At 35.1% G+C, this 20436-nt stretch overlaps 1 protein-coding gene across 7 annotated transcripts in view; it reads left to right on the plus strand.

The window, feature by feature from the left end:
* Window positions 1-20436, plus strand: part of LOC112567904 — a 30787-nt gene that overhangs the window by 3572 nt on the left and 6779 nt on the right. For all 7 annotated transcript variants that reach the window (XM_025244779.1, XM_025244783.1, XM_025244784.1 and 4 more), the window contains 17 exons: window positions 2976-3168; window positions 3664-4068; window positions 7118-7284; window positions 8279-8454; window positions 9685-9838; window positions 10526-10590; window positions 10841-10883; window positions 11015-11082; window positions 11553-11687; window positions 13105-13317; window positions 14916-15016; window positions 15342-15501; window positions 16562-16707; window positions 16848-17383; window positions 17859-17967; window positions 18344-18465; window positions 18982-19118. In XM_025244779.1, coding sequence (XP_025100564.1) covers window positions 2976-3168; window positions 3664-4068; window positions 7118-7284; window positions 8279-8454; window positions 9685-9838; window positions 10526-10590; window positions 10841-10883; window positions 11015-11082; window positions 11553-11687; window positions 13105-13317; window positions 14916-15016; window positions 15342-15501; window positions 16562-16707; window positions 16848-17383; window positions 17859-17967; window positions 18344-18465; window positions 18982-19118 — 2930 coding nt within the window. The remainder of the gene's footprint in view (window positions 1-2975; window positions 3169-3663; window positions 4069-7117; window positions 7285-8278; window positions 8455-9684; window positions 9839-10525; window positions 10591-10840; window positions 10884-11014; window positions 11083-11552; window positions 11688-13104; window positions 13318-14915; window positions 15017-15341; window positions 15502-16561; window positions 16708-16847; window positions 17384-17858; window positions 17968-18343; window positions 18466-18981; window positions 19119-20436) is intronic.

Raw genomic sequence — 20436 nt, forward strand, 5'->3', positions numbered from 1 at the left:
GACCAACCTGAATGGTTTGAATGTTTTTGCAGATGTCAGTAGATCAAGCTTACCCTGTACATTTCAGCCTCATAAGCCGATCCTTTAATTAATTATACGCTAGAAAAGTACGCGATTCCCACCTGCGACCAACAAGCGCCGCCAACAGTGTACTACGTCACGTTGGTGCACCATTCACAACATTCCAGTCGTCAACACCAATCAGAGCGACAGGTCGGGTTATTCGGACGTTGAAAATCTGCATTTCTCTGCTAAAGTAGCAGGTTTTCGTAACCGCGAGAAATGCAGACTGTCAGAGTCCGAATAATTCGAACTGTGGTTATTCTCTGTCTCTCTGATTGGTGTTGATGGCTGGAAACCTTGTGAATGGTGCACTAAAGTGACATAACACACTGTTACTGGCAGTCGTTGAACGCAGGTGCGAACCGTAAAGGATAATTAACGGATGGGTTTTGGAGCCTGAAATATCGCCTATATCTACTGATATCTGAAAAAAACGCAAACCGTTTATTTTCGTCTTTAAGGAGACATACCAAAAACCATTTTAAAAGAACTGGGTTTGTTTCCTATTTCCAGTCATCAACAGTTATAGGATGCTTAGGAAAGTGTGTATTGCCTTATTTTTGTGAATTTAGCCAGTATCTGGTAACTCCTAAAAATAGTTTAACGAAAAGTTTATTCAACTATTATCCTATTTCAACATGTTAATGATAAAAAAGATAAAACTCTTTAAAACTGAATAATCACATCCATCCAGCTTATTGTTTGTTGCATCCAATGGAAGAGGATTTTCCACCTGTCTAAGTATATGAAGTTAAACATGGATAGCAATTAGATATAAATATATATATCTCTTACACATCAAATAAAATAAGCATCTTTGAGAAGCGTACATGTGCTAAAAAAACTATTAGCAGATCTTGCCAAAGCTTTCCTTTTAAATAAGACAGACTATTTTGTAGAGTTGTTTTTCTTTCTTAGAAATAAACCTTTTGGTAACCTCCATGATTCATGAATTGATTCATTCATTATGTTACTTTTTTGGATTGCTAGTTGTCATTATAATTGTGTAGATTATGATTTTATGCAGCAAGTTTTAAAAAGATACATCATGATTCCCCATAGTACGGTTAGTATTGTCAATAAGGCATTCATAATTAAATTCATAAGCACAAATTTTACATATCTTTTAAACTTTGTCAAACATTAAGCCAGAGGGCATTTCTGCTTAAAGTTTTTTTTTCAGAGTATAAATGTACATAAAGTTTATTTGATAGTAACTACTTTCACAACATTCTTCTTTGCAAACAAAAATTATATAAATTCACCATTTCTAGATCACCCTTTTTGTAGAATTGCCACACACACTTCTTATCTATATTGCTTTGCTTTCAACTTCATACAATGTGTAGGAAAAGATTATATATTTATTTTAAAGATTTACCATCCGAGCTAAGAATGCTTAGAACAATATGCCTGCTTTGAAATAGAACACATTTTTAAAAGCTATTTTACAAAAATGTGTAAAAATCTGATCACTATGACAATGAATGATGTACCTTACTTCCAATAATTTATTATCATAATTTAAATTTACAAATCTTTTAAGAAAGTAATAACTAATATATGTAAGAATGAAAGGGTCTCATCTGTTGTATCCAAATATGTCTTGTTTACGTGATGTTCTTGCCAGCCAGCTACTATTCTTAGACCTAATACTTGTGAATCCTGAAAAATGTTTAACACCTTACATAAATAATTTTTTGCTTCCATCAAGATCAACATCATCTGAAAGTTTGAATTGATTGTTTTGCACCTTTTCACATTCTCATGCAATACATTAGCTACAGTTTCTGAAGATAAAATAAAAGGTAAGGTTTTAAGGAATTACCTGGTTGTCACTTTAATTCTCTAAAAGTATGAAGCAATAGTCTAGACCATTCACAATGGTGCATGCATATGTAGCTGAATAAAAGTCCATATTCACTTCTTTATATCATGAAAAAAGTTGCAATAAGTTAGTACACTACTTGTAATGCACATGAAATACTGTTCTTTAGCAGTCAGCATTTACTAATAACCCAGATATTGTTTCCTGATTAGTGTATAAAAGTCAAGCATAAGTGTATATTATACCCCGTACCATTAAATGTTTATAATCCTATTAGTATTACATATTACAAATTTTACGTCACATTAAGTAATAAAATACATTTTAAAGTTTTTTGTAAGTAGTTTTGTCTTACTTTAGGACACCAATATAATTATGCCATGTCCTAACACAATCTTTCACCAAACTATTTTGTGAGCAGTCCTCCTAATCACTGACATTATCAGTTGTAGTGCATAATAACAGTCTGTTAATGTAAAAGGCCTGACTACACGATTGGATTTCATGATATAGGAGCATCATTATTATTAGAATTGTTGTTAACATTAACAACAACCTTATCCCTTACTAACCACAGCCTGTCACAAATATTAATCGTTTTGGAAAAAGATTTAGAGATTTCTTTTTGTCAAAACTAAATCGAGACTCATCAAATGGATAAAAAAAAATTACTTGAAAGTAATCCCATCCTGGAACACAAAAATGAAACATCGTATCCACACATTAAGACCAAACGGATCTCAGAATAAAATATTTTATGAACGATTTAGATATGCAAAATAAAATTGTCACGATCAATAGAGATTTCTAGACTGACAAAAATCCGTTCACATTGCATCATACACTCTTGCAAAAGTAATGCTAAAAATCACTTTGATCCATGTTGTCTTTCCTGCTGTTCACTTAAGTAGGTTTCACAAGTTTGCGAAGGGTAAAGTTCAGTGTCACTTGTGTTTTTCTAGGCTAATGATTCACCTTATTTTATATGTGCTGGTTTTCTACATTGTTATACAGAAAAAGGAAATCAGTTTTGTGTTCATGTACATTTATATTTTTACATACCAGTTCAGTGATATTATTACAGGACCAGCAAAAATGATGTCTAGTAGAACATTTACTGATGTCATAAATGAGGCAATGGCCCTACTGTCTCACTTGATTTTGTGGCTTGACAATGAGGATCAAACTTGGGTACTTGGCAAACTGACTATGCTACTCCTCCATCACAACGAGCACATACGGAAGCAGTCTACAAAGCTGTACAACCTTGACGGCATGTAAGAAAACAGTTTGTATTTGGCACATGAATATATACTATTTAAGACCAATTTGTAGGATTGTAGTGACATTTGGTTTCATGATAACACTTTAAGTGGATGAATGGACAACAGATGTATGTAATCAAGAGAACAGTAAATGCAATATCCAAAGAACTTAAGCAACATTTTCTGCACAAGATCTAAAACTGAAAATTAATCTTAAAATTGTAAATAAAGTAAAGCATAGTCCTTTTAAGTTCTGCATAGCAACACTCTGAAATACTGCTTTTGTTAATCTGCTGAAATAAGTGAAACATTAACGAACAATTTTGACAATAATACATAGCACATTTTGATTCTATAACAATGGTATACTAACTTTTAAATGGCTTAAATGTTTTGTTTAATATTGCATGTGTCGTCATACAGATATAATTATGCTTGCATAATCTGAATATTTTGCTTATTTTACTGATCAAAATTTACAAAACTAATGTTGACTTTAATTTACAGACATGCATGCACGACCTCCAGTTTGTGGAAAAGATTGCTAGAGACTACGCAACATCTTTTGTGTCCTATGCTGCATGATGTAAATGCAGATAAACTACAAAATGGGCGCTTTGGCTGGACAGTGATAAAGCACAACTTTGGTGGTGATGAAAACCATGTTTTGACTCATGTCTTATGTCCTTCGATCGAAGAGCACCAGAATGAAATCTGCTGTAGTTTGAAAGATGAGAGATTGAATGAACTTCTACTTCTCGAGAAGCTTAATCATCCTCATATTGTACAGCTTCAAGCCTTCAATGATAGCTGCTGGCCGCAGTTCTACATCACTGAAGACTACCTGACTTGTGCACTGCAGACAACCCTTGTCAACAAAAGTAGAAATGGCCACTTTTTCTCCTTAACAGAGTAAGCACTATTAGAAAGAATGTAAATCTTTCAAATGCATACTTTAAGTAAAGGTATTTCTTATGCTTAGTTTACATCCAGAGTGTCAATCTTTGCATAAAACCTCCAGTTTATTTTTTTAAGTAAACTCAAACAAGGAAAGATTTTCTATTTACTGAGCACAGTTTATAAAATAACAGGTTTATTTTATTTTTAATTTTACAAACTCTTAGTGAGCTGTCATACTACATCTGCAAAATTACTGGGATTGTGTACAGAGAAGCCCACTAAGCTGGCTGGTAAATATTCCTGGCTTGCTGACAGCTAATTGCTATATCCTTGATGTGAACATCGCAACTTAGTTTGGAGCTAAGAAGCTGACAGCTAGGAAAATTAGCAGCCATTAACAAAAGTCATGGTCAAAATATAAAAATAAAATTTGGAGGAGACTCCTAAAAGATGGTCATTTGCACATCTATACATGTACTGCATGGAGTTGTCACTTAGAGGTTACTTTGTTCATTAATTCATTTACTAATTAATTAATTTCAATTCCTTAGAGTATAATCTAAAAAAGGGTCTAGGGACTTATTATAATACTTTACTCCATTTTCTGGTCGTTGGGTTATGCATACTGTTATAAGAAGAAAGATATGTTTGGTTTCATATGCATTTATATCTTAGGAAAGTTGAAACTTCCTGTTTGTATATGTGTATAGATATCAAAAACTATATTTATCTGATGATTCATAGCAACATATGAAGCAACAGCAAAATAATAAAAGGCATCATTACAACTAGCAGATTCAGCTACAGCGCAATCTCTTTTGTCTTTGTGTGCATTCCACTTCTTAAGTTGAACATTTTGTAAATATAACAAACCTAAAACTAACTTGCAAGAGCATTTCTAGATACTACATATCAAGTATTGTGGAGTATTGGTGACTTCTAACTATAAAGTGCATATACATTAGAAACAATTAAAAGTCTTTTAAATTCATTTTACAACATTTTTCCTTTCAGATTCTACATGATTTTTAATCTTAATAAGCATGCGTTTTAGAAAGTACTATTGCTGATGTTTGTGGGAGTTGATGGGGCACTTGTCTTCCTTTTTTTGTAAAGATCATTTTGCATACAAAGTAACATATGCGCACATTTCATACCACTGGCGTAAAAACTAACTTACACATGAAATAAATTATAATTAAATCGTTATAATCATTCATTAGAATCACTCCCATCAAAATCGAAATGGACGAAATCGGCGTTATTGAACATGTCGAACGATAGTGTTTTAAATTTATATCTATTAACTTACAACAAAAAAATAACCATCGGTGACACGTCGTTTTAACCATTTACGTGGTGTGACTTTTATGAAATGTAAATTTTGTTTTCTTCTACTAAATTTAAATAAAAGATAGTAACTGTTTGGAAGGGAGAGCTCAAAGGCATGAAAGTAGATCAGAAAAATTGCTTACATGATTCACGTATCTACAAAAACTAAAGTGCTCTACAACGATTAAATGTTAGAACTTCAACTATTATTTACTATTATATTGTCATTTTCAGTTGTTTATGTCAAAGTCAGAAACTGGCGACCATCGAGAACACAGCTGTTGAATAACCGACACATCGATCGTCTGCATTCAAATAAAACAAAAATACCGGATTGGTTGACCGGATTAGCTCTGTAAGGGAAATAATCCACAACAACAACAAAAAAGAAAAAAAAAAGTTTGAAAGGTTTTTAACAGTTTCTTCCCTTATTGTTTATGCACTGCGTTATTTTTATTTATTTAGTTTTTTTAACAGAATTCTTGCTGAGAAAAACTCACTTCCGAGTTGTATTGGTTGTTCTTCCTAATAGTAATCAGAGAATTAACATGAAAATTGAAGTATTGAAGCTTGAGGGATCCGCTATTTTTTACTACAGGCCTGCTTACAGGCACACACTGCTGCCAGAACGGATAGTCGCGGCTGTTTAAAATGGCTCTAGTGTCAATCATTCCATTCATCATTTCTTGTACCTGGGAAGATTGCGGAAGTTTCCGAAGATAATTTTCAACTTCCATTCTAGCTTTTGTTTATTGCGTATGCTATCTAGTATAATATTATTCGAGTTGTGTTCTTATTTTTTTCTACACAATTGACTCCCCTTGGAGTCCACGAGAATCTCTGCCCCCACCAACGCAAAAAAAATGTTTTTTTTCAGTGCGTCATTCAGCTCGTTATCGTATGGCTTCTCACTCTCGCCATGTGTGATCTGTGTTTTACAAAAGTTCGTGTGCTATTCCTACCGTGCACGTGAGGGGGACAAAGGATTTTGAGTAACTTGAGCTACTTGATCGCAGACGAAAACGAGTGGTACTCTTCTCCTGCCCGTAATAATTAACAAAGGAAGGAATGACCCTATCGCGCTTCAGCAGACACTTGCTGATTCTGAAGTTTTTCTACCGAGACGTGTCTTCTCAATGGGTACAGGCACTGCATTTTGCCCGCTATTCATACAGAAAAACTTGGGTGCTACGTTGCCCGCTTAAGTCTGGCGCGGCTGGCTCGATCTAGGAAAGGAAAGGGGAGCAGGGTGGAAGCAACAAAACATTGTCAGTGGTTTCCCAAAGTTGCACTTGGGCTACAGTATTACATTTGAAGTCAGTCGGAACGAAAGGGCTCAACTAACAGATATTTACTTACGAATCTGTTGATTGAAGGATACTTTTGAATACGCTGTGAACATTTTTTTTTCAATCGAGAAATCGGTCAAAATGACCGCCGAGATTGCTAGATACTTTCTAACGGACAAGCAGCACATCTAGATTTTCGAGGTTAAGAAGCTATTTACTTCCGAAATTTGATTTAGTGCACCTCGGCGAAAATACTGCACAACTTTTCGGTTTAACTGCCTGATATGGCCTTATCTGTTAGCTAGCGCGTTAGCAGCGTTCCGTTCATCCTGCCCCTGGTTAGGATTTCCATTCTCCCCAAAGCCCACCTTTCCACAAAAAATATTTTATAACAAAAAAAAAAGGAGCAATCAAGAGTAATTTTTTCTTTGCTGTTACAGGTTAATAATCTTTTTGATGGAAACCATGGAAGGAGTGCAGTATATCCACAACAACAATATTGTGCACAGGGACTTGACAGCCGCAAACGTCTTCATCAGCGCAAGCAGACAGGTCAAGCTGAGTGGACTTATCCATGCTCGTGAAGTAACAGGAGACACGATCACAGGTCAGTTTACTGTTGCGGCTTGCAAATCTTGGCATGACGTATCCCCTTATAACACTTAACTGCACAATGTATAGACAAACATGAGAAAAAAACTTATGATATATGAAATCATGTTTGTTATCGTAACTTTTCAGAGTTTATATATATATAGCCCTGCCAAAAGCGATATACATGTAGTGGAAATTTTTGCAGTCACCTTAAGAAGCTATCTGGCTTAAGACCTAACATGTTTAGATTCTGATTTTTGTATGAGACAAAGAAAAATTTTTAAAAATCATTTCACCTTGATTAACATATTTTCTGGTAAATTTACCCGTCTTTGTAATCTTGCTTTAAAAGTAGCAAATTAGAGAAAATGAAATGAACGTTAGAGACACGGAGATTATGAGTAAATCGTTTATGTGATGACACATATGCTATGTTTAGACAGATTTGAAGGGTCTCTTTAAATTGAAGGGTCTCCTTTTTTAAATTACTAAAAAAGCTCTTTCCTTAAATAATTATTTAAGAAGAGTTTGTTTAGCTCACAATCTCATAAATGACGGGGGGGGGGGGATTTGGTGTTTTACGCCGTGTCAGCAACTGAGGCTATATTACGGCAGGCAGCCAGCCCTGTAAACAGATGCCAAGTGCAGAGAAAGAACAGCGTGCCCGAGACGAGAAATGAACTCTAGGCAGCCAACCTTCACTGTATTGATGACAGGCGCTAACCGTTGCGCCACCGGACCGCTCTCATAAATGACGGCAACCCAATCACAATTTCTACCTGTATAGGGAGGTTATAAGACTGTAGAGGACTAGCTTCAATTGAGATAACACACAAACTGACATAATTTACTCTGCTGTCGCCACTGGCACTTCTGAAATAATTGAAAGGGCAGCTTACGTATGTCAAGAAGATGAGTTAAAGGAGTATATATATGTATAGTTTTTATTTTCCTCCTGTATACAGTTTCTGAAAAAGTTTTCATTAACATGTCTTAATTTTTTTCAGATTACAAATGCTCATTCATACCAACAAGATGGAGTGCCCCTGAGTCCCTGAAAAGAGGCGTGTTCTCTAAAATGTCTGACATGTGGATGATCGGCCATCTACTCTATGAAGTGCTGACGCACGGCCGACTGCCTTATTCTGAGATGAAGCAAAGTGACACAGAACTGATGCCAATGGTGAGCTACACTTCAAACTTTGTGAAACAGCAAAGTAAAGTAAAAATTGACTTTTTAGGCACACTATCATGTGTTTAAAGTAGCTGAACATTTCTAGTAAGAAAAAAAAAAAGGAAATAGAAGTCGATAAGTTGGCTACACCGGAAATAAACTGTGAAATCCTTGATCTTCATCAACACCAAACAAATTCAACAAAGGTATGTTTGTCTATGAAGTACTAACAGACATATTGCTACCTAAACTTTCTGTATTATTTTCAACCATTACTATAAGAAAATCCCATAAACTTAAAACTTCCATTCCGCTAATTGAGCTATTCAAGTCGAGTTTAAAGTACTCAAGTACTGTTATATGGAACAGCATTCCATCAGAACTTCATCAAGTTAAATTCAGTCTCTGTCAATTCCAAACAAGTCTCCTAAATATTTATACCACAATTGTTGATTGCTTTTGGGGCCTCCCATACAAAGTAGTCCTCCTTTACTCAGAAGAAATATTTGTATTTGTATATTTTTGTAATTCCCCAATTTCGTACATATTCTCTGATTTTCTTCTAGTTTTATTATGCCTTTTTTCTCGTAATGTTGAGAATTTAGCTTTGTTTTTATTTGGCGTTAGAGGGCTAGACGTAAAAAGCATAGGTTTAGGTTTTTCTATGACCCTCGTTAATAAAGCTTTGTTAGTTGTCATTTGTTACAAAAAAAAAAAAAGAAAAAACAAAGTAAACGTTCGTATTGATCACCACACTCCGGTGCCGTTGTTTTAAAGGTCATGCCTTACTACTACTAATGCCTTATCAACCGAGTCCGTTTCTTTAGTTTATTTTTTCCCCTCCTGTGTTACTTTTAGTCCCACTGTTTGGAATTATCTTTTCATCCCTCTTAAACAAATCCGTCTCTTTATAAAAGTATCTTGCATAATCAAGAACACTGTTACAATTACTGTAAAGATAATTACTATAAATGCATTTAGTTCATGTTTTCAACTGGGGTCTCTTGTTTCTTGAGACTTATGTTTCTTTTACGGACTACTGATTTCGTTTTTCCTATGCAGCATATAAAGTTTGCATCTTTGAAGTGAGTTTTGCAATCAGCATCAAGTGCATAGACTGTCTGTTAAAGACAAAAAAAAAAAAACACAAAAAAAAACCCCAACCAAACCAAAACAAAAAAAAAATACAAAAAAACAAAACAAGATAATAACTGAAATATTCATTTTCGGAATGCTCAGGTGGTAGACGGCAGGAGAAGACTTTGTGAAGAAGCGTGTATTCCCGGTCCTGTCCGCGATCTCATTGTCCAACTGACGACCATACAGACCTCGTCACGTCTAGCAGAAGTCAAGGTTGTCAGCGATGTACTGCACACTCTTCCTATGCAGGATGGTGAGTGTTTCAAACGCTCTTACAACTGTTATAGGTTATCAGAGGGCATCTTATTCTTATAGAGATTAAATGATCTTTTGCTTATTATACGGTTGGTTGGTGCTACATTTCCAGTTATCTCAGCACAGCCACAGCAGGGAAGGAGAGAAAGGGAGTTGGAGAAGAAATTGATGTTTTGCTATCAAAGGTACATCACGCAAAGCAGCCAGCGCTGGAAGCAATGAGATAGGAGAGATAGAAAGAGAAGGGGTAGAAGTGTGATTTTATAAGTGTTTATATATTGTTGATGCAGGCAGTTTTGCTCCATTCTGAGGACATACATTTTCTGTTAATCAGCAGTCTTTTATCTGAAATTTAAGTCGTGCATCTCAATTAAACTGAGCTAAAATGCCTAGTATATACCTTAGTTGTCCATTTAGCGCGTCTGATGCGCTTAGTGCACTCCAAGCTTTTCTTCTAGCGTATCTGTGTGATGATGTTGAGGCGACTGGCAACTAATCTCAACATTACTTACTAGATAAGGTCATGGCCCTGTAATATTTCTTACAAAGTGATGTGGTTATTTGCTGTTAAATGATCACTGATAATAGCAGTACAAAACAAAGGTTTAAATGTTATTATACATGCATTGCCTCCGCTAGTTATATAATGATATATATATAAACTGCTCATCACAATTTGCTGCAGATTTGAAAAATGCAACATTTCCAGATATAAGCAGAGAAGGTGAAGGAGCAACAGAACATAAAAAGGTAACTTCGTGTACCACTTTTTATAATGAACTTTGCTGAAAAAAGTGTTTACATCAAAAAAACTTTCCAGCTTTCAAGCATTTATGCATGACTCACATAGAAATCTTAATCCCGGTCTGTTTAGCATTTAATTTTTCACAAAATCATCTGTCTGGATCAGTAAAAAGTTATATTAAAGAGTAATGGAAGCTTTTTCACGTGTAAAAGCACTAATACATTTATATGAAATTTTTATGTCGGACATTTCTAGGGACCTGTGACTACAGTGAATGAGATGTTTTTGAAAAGCAGCGGTAAGTAAAAATAATCAGATTTTTGTTTACTTAACTCGATTTTTAAATTCTTCTCTTTTTTCTTATAACAGATTATTTTATATCATTTACTCGTTAAAAACTGGCATAATTTTCTTTCTTTCCATTTTCAGATAATATGACGAGAACTGTGATAGATCTTCTCGATGATCACAATATTGGCCAAAATGATCACCTGCTGGTAAATGCTCTTTGCGTGTATTTGTCATACTTTAACAGCCCACTTGAAAAAAAGAATAAAAATTAATTTGACACTTTGGTTTAGGTCAGTTAAATTAAGACATTACTTTTAGTCAATCAATCCAGCCTCAAAATGTGAATGAGGCAACCGAAAGTTCCTTTGAGCCTAAAACAATAAAATATAAAAATATAAATAGTAAACTTTATATTAAAAGGCAGCTGTAACTAGTCAAATCTCGAGGATTTTTGTTAGCTCTGTACTGTAGCAAGTTTAATTAGGTGAAAGGCATAATTTCTGTGCTATTTTAGTAATTCTTGTTTTTTGCCTCCTTATTTCTTTCTTGTTTTAATAATTTTGTTTAGCTTATCCTAAATTCTTTCTTTTTTCCCCTTATTTATATTTTGGCCGCCAAAATATTTTTTTCTTAATTAATTTTTATAGTATTTTATTTTTTATTTCCTTTTTTTAAGACTCACCAAGAAAAGTTTACAGAAGCATGCCAAGAAGATTTTTGTTTTGTTTTACCACTTCTTACCAAAGATTATCTGCCTGGAATACCCCAGTTGATTGCCCAGCCAAAGACGACCTTAGAGGGAACTGAGATTGTAAGATTTTTCTGTTGCCATCTTTGTTGATTTTGCCACTTTGTAGAAAACGTGAACAAAGACACAACATAGAAAAACAAGAAGTAATATTTATGACACACATCCCATGACAAAGGAGCAAATGACGTTACCAAAAATAAGATGAAAACATCAGGTTGTCTGACCACTCTGTCATATCGTAAACTGTGAAGAAAATGACATAAGTTGTTACACCTAAACACTTTTGCTTATCCCCTTCACTCCCTTATACAGCCAATACCGCAAAGCAAGGGGAAAAAATGAAAAGATGAATGATATCTTTATAAGGCTTTGCGCACAGATCGGAAGAGATGGCTTATAAAGACTTTTTGGGAAAAGTCTTTCGTATTTAAACGTCGGTTAGATGAGTATAATGTATTTCAGAAAGCTGGAAAAGATATGTCAAATGAGCGTTGCCCCTTAGGCTGCTTCTGAACTTGAGATAAAAAAATCGAGCATGTAAGTAACAGCATAGAAAGCTAGAAGGAACAAAACAAACACTATATCATACATATATAAAAGAAAGTTATGGTTCTTTACACAGAAGTCAAAATATATTCCTTTTTATTTAATCATATGATGAGAATGTTTATTCCAGATTGCGAAGAATTCTCACGAACTCTTCCTGTAAAACTTGTAGGGAAAACTTTTCTCTAGCTGTCTGATTGTTTTGGAGTATGTTAGTGCTATAGCTTATTGCATTAGTTGACTACAGAAAGTAGTTTGATAGAAGGTGGCCATTTTTATATTTCCAGTAAGAGTATTTACTATTAAAATTTACTTGGTTGAAGGAGCCGAATTTTTCTCCTTAATGCTTTTAGACCCGTTAGTAAAAACGTTATATTAACCATCTATATCTGCGCCTGGATACGGCCAGTTTTGTTTTTTTTCTCACCGATCCATTTTTAACAAGATGTAGTTAATTTTTTTCTAGAACTAAGCCTTCTAGAGAGCGTCAAGATGCCGTGTATTCTTTATAAGGTTGGAGGTTGATGGTGACTTAGTGGGACCCATCTCATCACCTAGACCCCGCCGATATCCGATTGCTTGTCATGGTTTTGATCACTCGAAACTAAGCTTTCAGCAGTGTCTTTTCTGTGAAAAGTTCATTGCACGATGTTAATACTACAATTTGTTTTTATAATTTTATTTCCTTACAATTTATCTTTACAAAAATTACATATAAAGCAACAGGTCAACTATTAAAAAAATCATTAATTTTCTTAACATATGGTCCACCAAATAGTTTGTGATTTTTTAGCATCGGAAGGTAGGGATGCTTACGCTAACTACAAAAGTGAAATATCTGTATGGTTAACAAAGTGATGACTGTAATGGTAATTTCATCATTCGTGTGGAAGAGACAACGAGAAGCACCTTTAATTTTTTTCTGTTTCAGTCTTTTGTCGTTATGGCAGAGAACGGGATGTGTTCCCTTGAAAAGGCCGTCGAGACAAGATGGCTAGGAAACAGCATCGATAAGTACATCGAGTGTCTTGAAAGAATTGCTTCAGTCATCGCCACTTTACACGCACGTCGACTCGTTTTGTGTGATTTTTCTGCAGACATGATCTACATTGAGAAAGATTCAACGTCTGAGCATCTGAAAAATGTACGATTTGCTTTAGTATCTTTCCATAACCAAAAGTTTTATTATTATAGTTACAGATATGAACTTAATGAAATTGAATAAAAGGCTATAACTCAGTAAAACATTATTAAAAAGTAGCAATTTATTCAAATATACTGACAACACCATAGCATTAGTAAAGAGGAATACATAAATCTACAAAAATGCCTTAAAGTATGAGTTTTTATTAGTGTGAGTAGCAAAATGGTGAACAGATAAACCTTTTATATAGTCTGGTGGTTACGAAAACAGAACAAGTGCCCCACAATTTGTAAAGCTCCAGATTAAAACGATGTATGAACTCATATGGATGTAGGACTCATTACAAAACCTGGTAATTTGAGGGAATGGTAAATAGTATATCGGATTTGGACCGCTTACCTTCGCACCGCTTGTGAGATTATTAGGATAATGGTTTTCTAAATAGCAGTCTTCAAGGAACAAAAAGGATCCAGAAAGATGCTTTGATACTATTTTTTTCTTTGCATTATTATAGTTGTTATTTTCCATATCAAATTAAAAAAAATGTTTTCTTTGAATTATTTCACACCCAATGATGCGGTTCGGTGGCGCAATTGTTAGCTTGTTACCAATACAGTGAAGGTTGTCTGTCTTTGGTTTAGCTCTCGACTCAATCAAGCTGTTCTTTAACTGCATGTGGCATCTGTTTACAAATCAAGCTGTCTTGCTGTGATAAAGCCGTAGTTGCTGGCACGGCGTAAAACACCAATCCCTCTCCCTTGCCCAGTTATGATGTGCAGTTAACAATTTGCTGACTTGAATACGTAAAACACGAATCAACTGTAGCTAATAGTACCCTTGACAGGAGTCAAAGGTCAACTCGAGAACTTCCTGAATCAACTGGACCCTACACAAGTAGCTTACTAGAATCCTTACTAGAATCAGAGCAATGTTATTGAATTATAACAAAAGAAATTAGACATGCATACGTCAACCACGAGTGATAGCGTATAATTTCAATCTCACAAAAATGCTTGTACCTACAATCTTTTCATGAAAATATTTCCTTACTTTTATCTGCAAAAAGAGAGAGAGAGAGAGAAAAATTAGACTGGTTGAAGTAACATGGACTAGTCTCATCATTGCTTTATGTTCATAATAACCGACAACTCTTCGATGTTTACTGTGGTTATCATGCAAATTTTTTAAAAAAAATTCCTGCTGGTAAGCAAGGACTGTCGGGACATACCCATACTTTAGTGAGGAGTAAAAAGTTTCGAGACCAACTACAAAATAATTATATATATATATGTTATAGCGCATTTAAAATTTATTCTATTTTATACACAAGAGCGCAATATCAAATGTAGATGTGTACTAAGTCTTTTAATATGAATTATGTATAAAATACGATACAGCCGATAAGGAATATAAATTGGGTATTCTGTTATAGGCATGAGTACGATATTTTCCAAGATGCGAGAGAGCTTTTGAAACTTAAGTACTCGGAAAAAATTAGGATAAAAATTTAACGTTTGTAAACTATTGTTTATATAACGAAATAGTACTATTGCCATATTGGCATATCTTTTTTAGCAGGGAATTTATTTTATTTGCAGGTCTGGATTGCATCCATTGCCAATATGCGCATCCTCCAGGAGTGCACTGACGAGGAAGATCAGCACAAACAAATGCCTCAACATTGCAAACCCTCTAGCAGGTTGTTATTGATTAGGAATTTTTCTTTTTCTTCTGCATGAAGAAAAATTTCATAAGATGCTTAAAAGCCACGTGATCTCTTCATCTTAATTGCGTGAAAGTATGTAATTCAACGTGCTTAAAGGGTTAGTGGTGTCGTTTCGGTTTAAATATCTGAACCAGACCAGCTTACATTAGTATGGTTACCTGGTACACACACCCACATATCGTCATACACTGCATTATTGATAAGATTGCTTGCATGAACAGAACTTTACAACTGCCCGCGGAATAAAAAGAAAATACAGTTACTATTAACCTAGTCTTTCAACTGGAAATGTCGCCAGGATGGCACCAGAAGTTGTCATGGGTGGGCACTACTCACCCTCCTCTGACGTCTTTTGTTTTGGTCACTTGATGAGCTGGCTCTTCGATGCCCTCTATAAACCTAAAGATTATATTGGCGACTCTATGTCTTACCATTCTCCAGCAATCCCAGAATCAAAGGTAAGAACATTAGAAGTTTGACTTGTTTAAGAAAGACTTTATATAACTCGATAATTATATATCCTATTATTTTCTCCAAAGGTCATTGGGTTTTAGAAACAAGCTACTGTGTATAAAAACTTGTGTCTACAATTTTACTAAAATTGCTTCGATTATTCAGTATTATGTTCAATGTTAACTGTTATCAGTCGTTACGAGTAAAAGCACAAAGACGAGGGAGCTACAAGGTCTTTTTTTAGGCCCACCCAAGAGCAATGGTTACCAGGTCCTACAGGAGATGACCAGTTCATATTTGTTTCTTAACTCCGACTTTTTTTACCACCACGGGGTTGACCTCATTGAAAGTTACCTTGGTACTAAACACATTCTTTGACAAAGATTTGTGTCAGACACTATGGCTGGACCAGACTAACTTATGGGAGTTAACTGTTCCGAGTGGTGGCTTCTGGTGTTTTCTGAGTGTGGGGACCTTGTTTTACATGAACATATTGGTTTCTTTTGTGGTGAATGTCTAGTCTTGTTATTGGGGTTTTGCATTCTCCAAGAAAACTACAACCAATTGGTGCTTTGGGTGTGGTCGATGCTTTCTTTACTAATAACCTTTGCCAACTGATGTCATGTTAGGATCATTATTTGGTCAAAGGGTTGACTACCTTATATTTTGTGGTGTGCCATTTCATACGAACACCAAGCGGCAAGCACGGAAAACTCGTCTTGCTCCAAGAACACAGTGTAGGATTTGAGTGAATAAAAGTATTGTTTTGTATATTCTCTAACCATTATCACTTTGTGTATTATTATCATTTTGTGCTTCAAAATGACATTTTTTGCAAATATGTCTATAATGACTCTTAGAATAATCTCTTAGGTCACATCAACTGCAGGAGATGAAAAATCTCGCTGACTTTACAAAACGGCAAAACGTTTTCTTGATTTTGATTTAAAATACAAAGCAACGTCCTACTTCCTATACATAAGTATAATTTTGCTCTAAAGAAACTAAATACACATTGCACAAACATGATAAAGATATCGCATTAATTTAACGATATTTTTACAGATCGAGAGAGGAGCCTTGGGCGCTAGGTCATTGCCAATGACACCCTGTGTTTGTACCGACGAAATTTATGGTCTCATGGCGCAGTGCTTGAAAGATGCAAAATCTGAGCGAATTTCAATAGAATCTTTGCTTCAAAATCTCCCGAGGCAAGCCCAAATGTGTTTACTTTTATATTAACTTGTGCTTGTGTATGTGTATATAATTTATGCACGTAAGAAATAGATAAATACTTGCACAAGGGATAAATAGCGTTTTGTTAATTTCAGAAATATTTTTGCCAAAACAGATTGAAAGAGTCTCACCTCACAGGAAGCCATTGTAACAACTCAATAGAGGATGATACTTCATCATATAAACCTATTTCGCTTCTGCTAAATGAAGAAAACAAGAACACGTATGCTCAAGAGATCCTTTCTAACAACTATCTGCACAAGAACGATTCAAAACAAAAGGTTGTAAGCACTGAGGAAGATTCGAACATTTTTCATATGAGTGAAAGATTTAAAAACACACCCTGCGAAGAACATACCAAAAATATGGTTTCCTTTTCGGATGATGCTTTGGACGACTTTGACAGAAACAATACATCTTATAGCCCAATGAGACAAGTACCGAGTATTTCAAAATATGATGTTAAAAAGAAAGCCTTGCCATCAGTGTTAGAGGGCGAAAAGTTGATTGATATTTTGAGCAATAAGTTACCCACATACGAACGAACAATCATTCCAGAACCAGGAATAGATTTCCAGTGGCCATCAGCAATACGCGGGAATCCACCAGTAGATGCTTCTCTAAAGTATTCATCTTTTGAGGGATTTTCACGTAAGTTATTCATTTTTTTATTTTCCACAAAATATTTTGATTCATTATGGTCTATAAGTAAGTATAGTTCATTTTATTTTAAGCAAACCAACTCAACGACTAAAGTATTGTCAAAACTAAAGGGATCACAGTTTTATTTTTAATTTACATTTATTATTCTTATTAGAAATTCATAAACAGGGTTTCGCTCAGTGGTGTTTAGTGATGTAGCAGCCTGCTAATATGTTACGGGATATTTTTATCTACATATTTCGTTTTGTTCATTTCCGTGTGTGTTATTTTGGTATATGTGTATAAGATATGAATGTGTGTGTGTGTGTCTTTAAGGTGATATGTGTGTTTATGTTAGAAGTAAAATAGAATCTATGTAGATATGAGTAAGCGATATTTTAGTGCAATTTTAATAAGCACAAACACTACTTCACACATTTTTTGCTATGGTGATATTTACATAAAGCTTTTCTTTCTCTACCAGCATTATCTTCATGCAAATCGATGTTGCCACCTTCAGTCCCTTTTCTGCCTGACACACCTATATTCGGTGATCAAGAATGTATACGGCTAAGCAATCAGGAAAAAAAATGGCAAGAGCTTATTACTTTAAAAATTCATGGTACAGCCTAAGATAAATATTTTAATTATGGCAAACTTCACAATCATTGCTAAGCCCCTTAAATACAAACAGTGTATGTTGACATAATGTGCGATTCATTGGAATGCATTTCTTGAAGATTAATTTAATTTATCCTTCTCACAAATTTTACTATAAATCTAACATTTTTCTATCAGCTGATACCCCGTGCAAAATGAAACATACCCACCTACAAAAACTAACAACAGTAAAATAGTTTTGTAATGTTTTATGTTGTACGAACAGTAGAGGTGGTAGAATGGTCGATCTGTTGAGGAAAACATTATACAACTTGGATGGTATTTTATTTTAATAAATGGGTTCTCCAGCGTTACAGAAAACCCAGACTCTAATTGTCCAGTACGGAAAAAAGGAAGAAGTCAGTCAGCCGCCGTTAAAGAATATTTATATGATGTAGAGGAAACCTTGTGTAATCTTGTGAATTTGAAGGGTAAGATTTAGAAATTTTCCTTTTTTGGACGTAGTTAATAAATTAACATTTTTTTCAATTATAAATTTTATTAAAATCTATGCAAACTTAGAGTTTTTGTCGCAACTTTATCTGAAGTAGCATATATACATTTTGGCAACTGCCTGCTTATGCAACAGTCCACAATGGATTTTCGTTTTGTAGAGGATTGTAAACTAAATACTAGTACAGGGTAGCCCACGTAAATGTAGCTCGGCTCATATATCCAGGCGCCTCACTTTGAGTTTGAGGAGAACACTATATTTCTGACACGACAGGCACACGACTGAAAACTCTAACAAGGAAATCAACTTTGTGACTTTGCACACAGGGTTACACCACGTCGCCTGACGGGGACAGACCTCCTTCATTTCAGAGTGAAGCGCCTGGATAAAGGAGTCGAGGGCTACCTTATATTTTTATTTACCATAGTTAACACCTTCAAATATTTTTATATATTTATGCAGACAATGTATTATGATATTTTTTTTTTCTCAGAAATCAAAGAACGGTCAGGTGCAAAGCTAAGCATTCAAATTTCAAAGCAACCGGGTAAGAAAACTTTTGCGATCCGTGGCACCCGCAGTCAAATTCAGAAAGCCTTGGAAATGTTAACCACTAGGACAGGGATAAAGGTTTGTTCTTTTTTTGCAATCAACTGATTCCTTCTCCAGAGCCATAGTACCCTTTGGTCATATTATAGACCTGACTTAAGTTATATTTCGAATAGATTCGATCAAAACATTGAGCGTTTTAAAATACCGTAGCTGCGTATCGTACATTTCAATTCGTATAGCATTTATTTTAGAGAGATTACAGTCTTCGAAAAAATGAGTGTTTATTATTTTCCGTTGTTAGCAAACGAGTATATCATACCTTCAAATAAGTAGTGGAAACATTAATTAAATTTAGAGTAGTAAATTATAACATGTCCAGTGATTTTCTGACATTCTTACAATATTTGTATCATTTTTGAAGCTGTTGATCATTTGTAGTCTTTTAGATATACTCATAAAAATGAAGCAAGATCAGAAACATTTTAGAGTTCAAATTGTGGTATGTTTACCAACAGATAAGATTCAAATCAAAGAAATATTTTAGATATAAAGGTCTTTATCTTCCCTTTCCTCGTTGACAGCTTTATATGAGGGTGGTTTCTTTGAACTTTTTTGTGCTGCCTTACCTTTACCAATCCTCTTTGGAGTCAGGTACCCATTTCCAACGATCATGGGAAGAGACTTCCGCACTTGGTTGTTAAAGATGTGTTCGGTGGTGTTGCGGCCGGGATGGATTCGTACCTGCTCTTCAGCTGATATCTTTTCCGCAGCCTCTAGAGCACTTGAACATATTTTTACTCGCATGACAAATGCGGCTTATTCTTCGATAGTTTTAGCACATGAGACTTTTACCTTTCTTCGTTAATGGCACCACCAACGACTGCAACCATTCACGTGGCCACTTCTTAGTTTTGCCAGTTTTTGAGACACAGGTTCGATAGCACTTTCGTCAGTCCCTTGCCCCCTTCTTTGATATGGGTACATCATTGATTTATGCAGCCTTCCCGGCCTGCACATTACATATTGCCGCATCGACTTCCGCTCGCAGGACTTGTGAAGGCTGTATCTGCACAATGGTTTCATTCGTTTCGATTAGAGCATTATACAGCTGATCGCAATACTCTTTGAATTTAGGAATTTCGTTTACTTGTGCAATGGATGGCCCTATTTGTTCTCAATTTTTCCACGTCTGCTTTGCGGTCTATCGTTCGGAAAGATTATTAGCATAATGAAAGCCTTCCCGTCATCGCCCCATGTTATACCATCATCTATTTCCGAGCATCTGATTTCGACCAGGCTTTTCTTGAGTCCGTAACTTCCTGTGTGCCTCCTCTGCCTTAAGGCTCATTCGCGTTTGAAGTCTCGTTTTGCTGTGGAGTTTACAAAGATATAGAAC

Source organism: Pomacea canaliculata, linkage group LG7 (genome assembly GCF_003073045.1).
Source record: "Pomacea canaliculata isolate SZHN2017 linkage group LG7, ASM307304v1, whole genome shotgun sequence".
NCBI classification, from domain to species: Eukaryota; Metazoa; Mollusca; class Gastropoda; order Architaenioglossa; family Ampullariidae; genus Pomacea; species Pomacea canaliculata.